General features: G+C 30.1%; 1 protein-coding gene across 1 annotated transcript; it reads right to left on the reverse strand.

Annotated features, from left to right (window-relative positions):
* Positions 1 to 1,184: 1,184 nt before the first annotated feature.
* On the reverse strand, positions 1,185 to 12,817 carry LOC107458695 (uncharacterized). Its single transcript, XM_016076904.3, has 9 exons — positions 12,398 to 12,817; positions 11,263 to 11,446; positions 10,527 to 10,660; positions 10,315 to 10,427; positions 5,215 to 5,458; positions 3,519 to 3,671; positions 3,335 to 3,414; positions 3,137 to 3,186; positions 1,185 to 1,503 (listed from the first exon to the last, which is right to left on the reverse strand). The coding sequence occupies exons 1-9, from the start codon at positions 12,794 to 12,796 to the stop codon at positions 1,346 to 1,348; spliced, it is 1,515 nt and encodes a 504-aa protein (XP_015932390.1). The 5' UTR covers positions 12,797 to 12,817; the 3' UTR covers positions 1,185 to 1,345.
* Positions 12,818 to 13,070: the final 253 nt, after the last annotated feature.

Consider the following 13,070-nt stretch of genomic DNA (forward strand, 5'->3'; position numbering starts at 1 on the left):
GGAGGCATATGTGAGGATGTGAGTATGTGTTCAACTTTAAGTTTGACGATTATTAATTCATAAAGTGCAAAGGTGAATGATGGGTTCACTACAAGAATTTGGCAAATCGGCGACAAAATTTTGTAAGGAATATTTTTTTGTCATTAATTCATTAGTATTTTGCAAGAAAATAGTGACCCATCAATGACAAGATTTGGAGGGTGTGAGGAAAGATAAGAGAATGGAAAAATGAGAAAGTGAGTGATGGTGATGATGTTGGTAGTGATTGTTGGGAAAACTCAACACAGGTTTAAACCAAGAACCTGTCTAACAGCGGAAGTACCAAAAAAATAATTTTCCCACAACTTGTGCAATTAAATGGGCAACACCAAAGATACTCCAAGCAGCAAATATAATGGCAAAAATTAAATAATCAGACACCAGAATTTTAACGTGGGAAAACCCCCAAAAGAGGGACAAAAAACCCACGGGACCTAGTCCAGAAAAAATCTTCCACTATTAGAATAATGGGTACACAAACAGTCTTCCTAGTGACACTAGGGCATCTCAACAATCAACAAAATACATCACCAAAGCTGGTGGAATCAACATAAACCCTCCACAAAAGTAGGTATCTCAAATCAGGCAAAAGAGAAGGCAATACAACTAACAAGTTATATCCTAATGTTCATCTCTACACCAGGAATAACATACTAAAATTTCATAAGAAATGGAGCAAGTTTACCAAGTCAATGTGATCAAGGTTGGCATGCTCTTTTCCCCCAAATTTTCTCTTCTCTTCGACGCCGCTCTCTGTTTCTTTCTTCTTCTTTCAAAATGAAAGATCCAACTCTCTCTCTCTCTCACCGTGGCTTAGCCACTTTCTTTCTTTCTTTATTTATTTTTTTTTTGTTTTAATATGTGTGTGGGCTCCACTTGAGATTGAGGACCCACCAACATATTGACATTAAGATAATAAGGTTATACTTTATAAGTAATTTTTTTATAATAGCGTAGCCTATTTCAAATGTAACCTAAAAAAATATTATTAAATAAGTGATTTTCTTGTGACAATTATTTGTTCGCGTAAAAAGTTGAACTTGAAAGAATGCGGTGGTAACATGGGGATGAAGGAAATGATTCACTGCATGTCCATTCTATTTTAATATATATCAAATGCTAAAACGTGGTTATTGTGGATGTTGATATAAGAAATGATAGTAACTAGTAATTTTTCTTGTTGAACATTGTGACATTACATTACTATATATGATCAAGTAATTTCTATTGTATATACTTCAAATATAAAGGCTTGTTTGGGCTATATATTATAAAGGTTTGTAATTTTAGCCTTATAATATATATGCTAAGGACTGAAGAGTGTCCAAGTCTCATTGAGTGCAGCAAGATCGGCATAATACTGTGTAATCCATCCTTTCATGATTTCGGTCTCTTTCTTTCGTTGTTGTACCAACCATTCTGGATCAGTTTCCTTTGCACTCAGAATATCCAAGCAATGAGATCCTGAAAAATAAACATTCGTCCATCAAAGTATCATTATTCATTAATTTATTTGTGTTCTTTGTTTGTTGTGTCTAATATAATCTCTCATTCTAATATATATCTTTCAATACAAATGATATCTTCTATATGACTTGATATGAGGTTAATTTGGTGGACAAATGATGTTCAATACAATAATCTCATCGTTTTTGATAATTAAATTCATTTTATGTACTATTTTGATAGGTTTTGAAAACAAAAAAAAGTTAGCTATTACAATTCAAGAAACTATTTTTTTTGAGGAGTTAAATATGTTTTATTCTTCGTCTACTTTTTCACTCTACCAATATAATAACAACATCAACTAATCAATTTGTATTGTTTAATATGCATTTTATTTTTCTTTATATTCAGTCTTATTATATTTCATCTAATATTTTCTTTTTAATTGTTTGAATAATATGAATAATTGTTTGTAATCATCAACAATGATAACAGAGCATGACTGTTAAGTTTTTATTTTTCGGTTATGAGTTTGTTAGATATGTGATTTTTTGAGCTTCTAGAAACTAGCTCATCCACTCCTTTTTTTATGTATGATTATAGTCATAAAATTAGAACAAAAAATGACTGATAATGACTACTTGCAACACGCCACTTTTTGCATTCTAATCATCACTTGTTAACTTTTAAATGGGTTAAAATAATATAAAATAACCATTTAAAGCTATTACTTATATGATTTATTATGTTATCCATATCAATATATTTTAATCTAGAGTAATATGTACTATTATTGCACGGGCTAATATTATATTGTGTTTGAGAAAATAATAAAGGTGGTCCAACGGGAATTAATGTGCATAAAAAAATAATAATATGAATTATGATAATTTTGCTTTACTTATGTTAGTATCATAGTATCACAATCATGATGCTCATCTTTTGAATTTTTAAATGAGAAAGTTTAGGAGCAGTAGATTTTGTGGTTTTTAGCCATCAATTAATCATCAATAATAATTTTAATGGTGTGAGATTATATCTAATGATATAAAATTATTGAATTTCTTTTTGATGATTAAATACTGGCCAAAATTTATTTTATGATTATATTATTTTTTAATTAGTCTTGTAAATTTTTATATTAAAAAATATAGCATTGTTAATTAAAAATAATGCTGTGCATTATATGAGTTATTAAACTTGTATATTACTAATCAGTTAACTAAAATATGTCATATGATATTCTTTTATTGTAATTAAAGATACATTTTTTTTCCCGTTCATCCATTAACGTCTATTGTCCAACTTCAACTAATTCATAATCTGATTGATTAATTATGATTTTTTTTTAAAATAAATAAAAAATATTATTTCTAAAAACAGGTTATTTTAATTTTCAACTTTGATTATTTGATTTCGCTCGAGAGTATATATATATGATTTACACTTATATGTACATCGCCATTTTGAAATTGATATATGGTATGAGATAAAAGAAACCTTATTGGTAGCTAATGATGCAATTATTCATCCAATATTTGAGTTCTTTCTTTTCTAATTTGACTATATTTATAATGATACCTCATTTATGTAAATTTGCTTGATATTTTAACATAAACAAACAATAAAACAATAGAATACCAATACATACCGTTAACTGTATTGATAGCAATAATGCTGTCTGAAATGTTGTTCAGAACTCTGAAAGTCAATTAGCACAAGGTATTTAATGAAAATATTAATTTAAGATTATTATTAAAATAAAAACTCCTATTGTATTTATATTGATTTTTAATTACTTCTTTTCAATGAATTTTTTCTGATTTTTTAAATTAAGAAGATTACATACCCGCCAATACTATAAGGATCTCTTAACCCATTGGAGAAAATAATGTTGCTGCCAAATCTTTGAAGGACCAATGTTATATCCTGTCATTAGTCATTATATCAATATAAATTTTGAGATATGTGTGTTTAGGATATTTTTAAAGTCACATTAAAAAGAAAAATAATAGTATGTTAAAAAAACTTACATGGCCTCCATAATAGGTAGTGACCCAATGGGGACGAGGAGTGACACCAAATTCTTTCTGGCAGCCATTGGCAAAGCTCTCAAAATTGTAAGGATCAGCTGTGAACATTGAATCATTTCCTATTCCAATGGGGATCACCATCTCACTACATGTCTGAATATACAAATTAAGCCAATCATAACATTCTTAGATGCTTTGAAGAGAGGCTGGAGTGAATCAAGAGGAGAATTGAAGATTTAGATTGAAGTGTTGTATAAGAGAAGAGCTAAGTTTTGTAAGCAACAATGAAGTGATTGTAATATGAAGGGTGAATATAAAAATACAAAATACTTTGATGCAACACAACGATAAGACAAAGGAAAAGCATGATAGATGAAGTTCAAGATGGGGGGTTGACAGTAAATGATTCAAGTAGAATGAAGTAGATTTCAATGAGGTACTTCAAGAACTTGCACACTCAGAAATGGCTACTAAAGTGGCAGGACCAGATGGGTATAACCTTGGGAATTCACAAAGATGATGAGGGTATTCTTTATGGATGGTAAGATGCCAAGAGAAATCAACATGACGTGATTGGTAAGACACAAATATTGTTTTGTTCAAAATTGATAGATGCCATATGGAATATTAATAGTGTGTGAGATGGTAGCTTGAGGGCTTAGGCAAGATGGTCTAGTATTGCCTTTTCTATTTGTTATGATGGTTGAAGTTTTCAATAGAATGATTGAAAGGGTTATGCAGTTGCAGATGGCTATGGGAAAAAGGAGGGTATCGCTATTGGAGGATCTTGAAGTGTTTTGGCATGAAGTTGTAGGAAGGTTGAAAAGTGGAATGGGATTCCTCACGCCAGTGTTGGATAAGCCAGAGAAGCAGCTGAGTAGTTGGAAGACCATATACAACAAAATCAATTATAAATAATTTTCCCATGTACTTCTCGGGAAATGGCAAAGAAAATAATCTCCATGTAGTCAAAGTTCTTTTGGGGAGGTCCAAAGAAACTGTTTTGTGGAGTATAATTCAAAAATCAAATGAGCATAGAGGATTAGGAGTTGGAGGTCATTTAGTATTTCATGCTAAAAAATTTGTTGTGATCCAAACACACACTAAATACACTCAAAGTACCTTACGGTAATGATATATACTTTCAATTCTCAAAAGAAATCAAAGTACTTGTCACCAAAACAAAGAGAAGATACACAGTCTAATACAAATCTTCTCAACCAAAAGAGCTAGAGACAAAAAAATATGGTATATAGAATATGAAAAGACACAACTTTAGCTTTAAAACTTAAAACTCAAATAAAGAGAGAGTGTTGATGCAACCACTTAGCACTTACTAAGCCATCTATGTTGGGAAAAAAAAGACTAAGCTATCACACTACTTGAAACTAAACCTCTAATCTTAAAAGCAAAAGTCATCAATTTTGAATACAAAAAGTCAAGTAAAAATATCCAATAATCTCCACCTTAACTTGGTTTTTCATCGAGTTTCAAACTTTTAAAACCACCACTAAAAACCTTCACTTTACCAAATTTACCTTCAATTTCTCTAACGTTCTATTCAAATCCCTATTTCTAGTAATTCCATTTTGAATATAGTTTTAAAAATAAAATTTAAAACGTAAAATAAAATAAAATAAAAAATAGAAATGAAGAATAAGTAAATTGATAATGATATATTAAATAAATAAATTACCTGCCACCTCCAACCCTGGGTAGTGTCGGTTACATTTTGGGGAGCATTAACTTTGCAAGTGGCATTTCCCGTAAAAGCCACGACACCTGCATATATCTTATTCAAAGTATCATTTTCAAAAAAAGCTTTATCTATGGCATTACAGATCATAGTAACTGGGTATGTTGGTGGATGATTGTACTGAGCTGCTGAAGCATACATCGACACCAAATACGATATTAAGTCCGAAGAGTTGTTTAAGGGGCTGTAAAAAAGTGATACTTTAATTAACTCACGTTTTTACTATAAACAAGAAAAAGAACACCTATTTTCAAGCCTAATACAAAAGTTGAAAACACTTTTTTTAATTTAATTTTATTTTCTAAGTTGTTTCTATTTACAAAATCTATTAGAAATGCTTGAGAAACTTTTAGGATTTGTTATGATATTTTTCTTTATATAAGAGTACAAATACTTTAATTTAATCATTAATTTAAGTTTCAATTTTAAGTTTTTTAAATTTTAAAATAAATTAATTTTTGTTAATAAAATATGTGACAATTTCTTAGGGACACACATTATAAGATACTAAAATCTCGTACTTTAATATAATTATTCACCCCGAACAATATTTCTAAGATTTTTTTAAAAAAATGTAAAATTTAAAAATAAAAAATACTTCATTAATAATATTTTGTATAAATTACTTAAATAAATCAGGAGAGAATTAATATTAGGCAAATGCCCGAAATGAATTCACAATACATGTTTGTCCTTTTTTTATAATGTAAATCGTGGGCATATGTTGTGTTTTTTCATCGGCTTTTCCAGACGTTCTCCTGTTCATTGAGGTGTTCAAGTATTAGAAATTACTAATCAGCATGGAGACTCATTTGTATAAAAAATAGGGAGATGCATTGCTTATGGCAATTACACCAAATGAAAACTATAATATATTCCTTGTAGCCTCGACATGGTATTCTACTTTATAGGCTAAAGACAATGGTTGGATTCCACCAAGTGCATATCATACCTTTTGTATTTGCCATGTAGCTGCAAATTTCACATTGAACTTCAAATGCAGAGATCCAAAGAAATTTTTTGTAAACACTGATTATGGGAAGACTGAGTTTGAATTTGATTATTGATTTGACATTCTATAAAGCAATATTTGATAATATGTGAATGAGACTAGGAATGTTAACCGGGTAGGGCGGGGTGGGAGATGCCTTCCGGCTCTCCATCTTCGTCTCCAGATTTTCTCTTCATCTTCATCTCTATTTTTCGTCGTGGGAGAGTATTGCTCTCCATCCCCATTACTTACAGAACCTCATTGTTGAGTTAAGAAATTAACTAAATTAATTAGTGATGACAAACATTATTTTTGGGTAAAATAAATAATTAGTGTTGAGTGTTAATAATGATATGTTACTAATTATTTATTAAACAATGCAGGTCAAGACTTTGTCTAGCAGCCCAAAATGGAATAAAAATAAAACATCAAGGCTAATAGGCTGGTTAGTCAAGTGGAGCCCAAAAGAAACAAAGCCAAAGAAACCAACGGGCTGAATATGAAGAAAGCAAACCCAAGCTCGAAATGCTTACCCAAGTTGATCCCACCAAGCTTCTCATACAAGATTGAAATCTTTACTCTCTCTTATTGCTTCGGTCAGCAACAAAATATTAGAAAGAGAGATGTGTTCCTCCTGCTACTTTTATCAGAGAAGAAAGAAAGAGAAAGCTTAATCATAAAGCAAAGATCTAATCACCCATCAAGTTGAGTTAGAAATTAAAAGGTGATTTATTTCCATTTGCATGCAACTTACTTTCTTCACTTCATCTCAAATCTTCTGGCTTACCATTTTTGGATAAATGAAAAAAGTGTTCTCTGATCTTCATTGCTATGCATCTACGGTCATATATGTGTCTTGGGGACCAAGTTGTTTTTCAATGGCCAAGATCTGGGGTTACCATTGAAAATGTTTGTTTATACTGCTCAAATGTCTTCGGTCAAGTAAAAAGGAGACAGCTTGGAAATCCCTAATTTGGGACAAATGAAGAAAGCAATCTCTGTTCACCACTACTGTACATCAATGGTCAAGATTGTTTCTTGGGGACCAAGAAGTATTTCAAGGGTTCAAATTGGGCTTCACTATTGAAAATAATTTTCTTTGCTTCCCTGAGGCTTTCGGTCATGAAAGAAGGTCAGACTCAAACTTCTAATTTAGGAATTAACTGGGAAAAAGGTGATGTGGTGTGTGAGTAAAGCACACAGATCAAGGTGTTGACCTTGGAAGAAAAACCAAGCAACATGCAATGAGATAAAAGAGGTTTGCTGTTCATTCAGAAACGAAGGAGAGAAAACCAGAGTGTGAGAACAGTGTTCTGTAAAGAAGTTCCTCTACTTAGATAATGCTTACTTTCAAAGAAGCATTCGGCCAATACTGAAGAACTGCATCTGAGGTTTGCGAATCTGGTTTTGCACATAGCAAAGAGGCTGCTGATGAAGTCAATCTCCTTCATGTTTTACTGATTGTAATGTTCTTTTCAATGTTTATCATTCTGTAATTTCTAGTGAGAAAAGGCATTGTGAGAAAACTCAAGTAAAAGCCATGAGTGGAAAAAAGGCTGAGTGAAACACTTGAGAGAAAAGCCTAGAGTTATTTTCAGATTTCTTTAGGTATGTTTATGTCTTGTATCTTGTACCTGTGAGGTATCCCTTTCTTAGTTGGGTTAGCACTAAGAGGTATAGTTAGGTATTAGCATAGCCAACGTCAAGTTAGGTTAGAACTTGAGTGTGAAAGGATTGAGTCAATCCTGTGTTATTGGTGTATGTAATACTGTTAACTATAGTAAAATTCTTCCATAGTTGTGGAGGAGACTGGATGTAGGTTGCATAGCACAAGGCAACCGAACCAAGATACTTGCTGGTGTTAGCTTTTCTCTTCTCTGCTGTGTTCTGTTTTCTGATATTCATGAGACAAAAATAAATTGTCTCATAAATTTCCGCTGCTGAGTTCAAACAGAATCAGAATTGTAATTTTGTTTAAAAAGGATCATAACAGCAACTTAAAAGGAAGGCATAGATTCAACCCCCCTTCTCTAAGCCTACCACAACCTTCACTCATTTTTCGCAAGGACCCTATTTTTCAATTCTCTGTCTGACTAATTATTAATTTCCATAAGAATAGAGTTAAAAGTTTCTATCATATACAAAAACAGCAAGATTTTATATAAAAATTCTAAATGACAAGATGGTGAGTAACGCAGTGGGGGGACACCACGGCGAGTTAGAGCACAGAGTAGTGGACGATGTGAGAGACACAACAGTAGAGAGGAGAACGATCACGACGATAGAATTGTGAAAAGGAACGCCACGAATATAGATAACGACGCGGCGATGGTGTATATATATATAGTATGTGAAATGATTAAATAACATATATAAGAAATAAACTATTAAGGATAATTAAGTAAATTTATGAATTTTGGGGATTAGCGGAGACGGGACGAGATCCCCACTCGAGTCCCCATGCTTGTCTCGAGAGAATTTCGCTCCCTTTCTCCATCCTTGCGAAAAAAATTCTCCACAATCGGATCTCCATTTGGAGTAGTCCTCGTAGGAATTCCCATGTCTCGAAGAATTTTGTCATCCCTAAATGGGACACTAATATGAACATTTATCTTGATAAAAAACATATACACCAGTACAACTATGGCAAAGTGACTGACCCCTAATTATATTTTTATAATATTTTTAACTTGACAACATAGAACAATCACTGGATATGAATTCACACCCTGGACTTGTCTCTAAAGAACTATGTTGTTAAAAGCATCTATATGTCCGAGTATCAACTTTCATAGTGTCTTTCCCAGTTTGTGTTGAAAAAATCACTTCTAAAATCAGGAATGAGTAATAGTATGCTTGTTGTTACTCTTGTCAGGAGGAAATTTTAACAAAATAACTCCTAAAATTGAATACATATTGGTTTTCTATCCGACATCAATCGCTCAAAATTTAAAAAATATCCGCTTATAGTTTTATCATCTTTCGAAAGGTTAAACATGTATATAATATTTTATGACATTTCTAGTAAATTTTTTAAATGACATGTGAAAAGTATGCGTCTTTAAACATCATCGATCGTTCAATAAATGCACAAATGAGAGCTTCGTTAATTTTAAATCTAGAATGCTCGTGAAACATAATCACATTGTATAAACTAATCATCTATAAATAAAAGATGAAACAATTATGTAAAGATATTTTTTACTGCATCCTCTTACTAATAATATAGTGAGTTAGCTATAAAAATAATTAAATTTTATGTTCAGAACATGTACAACCCACAATTATCCCAATAATGTATATTCTAGTGGTTTATGAATTATGAAGGTGAGTGTTCGAACTAAATTGTGGATTACACGGGTATTTATATTCACCTCAACTCAAGCTAAATGGTGGATATTTTTAGAGTTTTATGCACATTAAATTGTAGATTTGGCTCGCATTTTATGTCTTTTTTGGCACACTAAATAGTGGTTTTGCATAGGTTTCATGTGTTATTTTTTACACTAAATCATAGATTATATACGGATTTTCTAGATGTAAAATACACACCAAATCGTGAATTTTTTTGGAATTTTGCAGTTTCTTAAAATAGGGATATTTTATTAAATTTATACAAGTAACTTTATTTAAGGTATAATTATTCTGTCGGTGTCGATTCTTATAATTTCAGCGAATTTTTAATTAAATTTTTATATTTTTTATTTTTAATTGGACCCCTATATATATTATATCAAATTTTATAACTAAGTCTCTATCGTAGCAAAAATGTCGAAATTAATAGAATATTCCGTTAAACTATATAGAATATTCAATCAAGTATTAGATATATTTCATTAATTCTAACAATTTTGTCACGGCAGAGACTTAATTACAAAATCTTATATGATATAGGGACTTAATTGAAAGAAAAGTATAAGAACCTAATTAAAAATTTAATGAAACTATAGGAACCAATAGAGTAATTAAATCTTTATTTAATAATTAGAATGTTTAGGTTAAATTGTTTCTCATCTGATTTATTTGTGTAATTTTCATGACATTGAAACTAGCAGGTGTTGAATTTGTTACTAAGAATGGAAAGGCCGTTTGGCTGAGACGCTACTGTTTCAATTGCAGACCAAGACTTGAATATAGTTTCGTAGCATGTCTCACTCGCTTCCTGCAAAATAAATATAAGCGTCTCTATAATGCATTTGATAAAAAATAAATAAAGAAATTAAAGACAATAAATACAAATAACAAAAGTATTGTGTATTACTCGAAAATCCCTAGTGACAATAGAGAAGTATCCGTCATGTGGCGTGATGTCATCAAAGTAGAGGATTGGAGCTGATGAGGCCAAAGCACCAATTGCCACGTGAGGGTATTTTAGTCTAAACCATGAAGCAAGCACTGCATAAAAGGAGGTTAAAAACACACACATCATGTCTCAACTTGGAAGTTGGAAACAAATACGCGTTTGGAAATTTTTTTTTTAAGATGAAGAAAGTGTTTTTAATTAAAAGAAAGTAAGAGACTAAGAGAGTATTCTTGTGCTAAGTAAGCAATTTGTGTGTGAATATCGATCGAAGACTTTATATTTAAAAAAAAAAAATTTTTTTTGTAAAATTTTAAAAGTGTTGAATAAATTATAAAAAATTAAAAAATGAATCGTTGATTAGAAAAACACTCATATATTTTCTCTTTATGCAAATAATTGTATTTTTTAATAAAAAGAAAAAAAGTATTTTTCAGAAGTTAATCCAAAACATACTTTATTATCTTTTAAAATTAAAGAGAGAGAAATTTTAAAAATGTTTTAATGAATTGTTTATTAAAAAGTATTTCTTGTATATTTTATAAAAGCACAAAATTATTTTTTAATAAAAATATATTTTACAAAAGTTAAAAAATGAACAATGTTTTTTTTTTTTTGGAAGTTTGAAATAAGATCCATCCAAAACGCATCCTAAACAAAAGACGTTGGAAGATTTAAGATTTTTTGAGTAACTAACTTCCGCCATATGATCCTCCAAATACAATTACAGGAGACTTCAGGGAGTATGTGTTTTTTATATGTATGATGAGTTCTGCATAGTCAGCTATGGCTTGAGCTGAATTGAAATATCCAATTGTACTTGCATTCTTCAATGCTTCTTCCCTTGATCCAAATGGTATTGATTTTCCATAGTATCGGTGCTGTGATACATATAACAGTTATAATCCATGTCAATTTCAATTCTTTGTATTGGTGCTTCTTGAAAATTGTCATAATAAGCAGAAAAATAGTTAAAAATTAATATGATAGCCAACAAGAAATAATTGACACTAATATGGTATAATTTATCGACGCTAATATGAATGAATAATACATGACTCATGTATATATAAAATTTCCTTTCATTATTAAAAGTGAATAAAAATAGTTGTTTTAATAGAATATCTTTTGATCATTCATTTTAAAAGAATATATTTAAAATCATTGAATCATGAATTGTAAACAAAAAAGTGTCTAAAAATAATTTTGACAATAAATATGATTTTAGAAATAATTTTATTAATGATAATTTATTTTATTCATATTAGGTAATATATTATTGATGATGATAAAATATAACTATGAATACAAATATTATCAAACTTGTTCTAAACTTTCTTTTTAGCTTGCATCCCTTATATTCCTGAGTCAAGCTTTTATTTACCCAAGTCATCTTAAAAACGTATTATCAGGATGAAAATTTTCAGACAGTTATTGAGAGTTAAGCTGTTTTTAATAATTTTATTTTACAATTATAAACACGATTATTGACCGTTAGTAATTAATACATTTAAATATTATTTTGACAATTATTATAACATAAAAATAATTTACTAAGATAATTATTCTTAATTATCTTAAAAGATGCTATTTTATTTTTTAAGGATAAACATTCTTGTTATTATATTAGTTAGGATTAAGTACAAGGAACTAATTTTTAATTAAAAAAATTATTTTTTAATTTTTATTCTTTCAAAGATTTAAGATTAGAGTTTAAAATTTAAAAAATTAATTGATATTAATCGAAAAACATTTACTATCTAGTTGAATTTGTATGTTATTATAACATTTCTATAAGGAAATAAGGGAAAATGTAATCATATATACAATACCTCTATGTATAGTAAAAGAGCATTAAAGGAAGCAGCATTGTCGGTGATAAATCCTAAGCCTTCAGGGGAACCATCAATGGGTGCTTCTGCGCCCAAATATGCAAATATTGGAGCACTAGAATTGGCACCACCCCAATACTTGAAATTCATTAGATATCTTTGTTGAAATGTTTGATAACTCTGAGGCTTATAGTTGAAGTGATCCAATGTTTGGTTGTAATAAAATGTTTTCACATCATCTGAAGAGAGTGATGATGATGCAAAGTTATTGTTGTATAAGATTGTTTCCCATTCAGGAATTGGACTTAGCCTTGGGATCACCATTAATGGGTGTGTTGAACTTATAACATAGGTGGAGATGAAGATGAAAATGATCAAGGTATGTTGTTGTTTTTCCATTATTGAACAACGACTTTAGAATTATTGAGTTTTTTTTCCACTCAATTATGGACCTCTTTATACAAGATATATGATGCTGTCTTAGTTACATTTGCTAGAGGGTTTCTTTTTATTTATTTTTTTTACTTTTTTTTTATTTATTTTGATCGGACGGCTATTTTAACGTAGTTAGACGACTAATATCTCTAATTTTTGGTTTTACACTTAATTACACATTTTGATTGGCATGTTTTTTTACTTTTATTCATGGGTGCTGGCTTAATAATATATTTTA

Source organism: Arachis duranensis, chromosome 7 (genome assembly GCF_000817695.3).
Source record: "Arachis duranensis cultivar V14167 chromosome 7, aradu.V14167.gnm2.J7QH, whole genome shotgun sequence".
NCBI lineage: Eukaryota > Viridiplantae > Streptophyta > Magnoliopsida > Fabales > Fabaceae > Arachis > Arachis duranensis.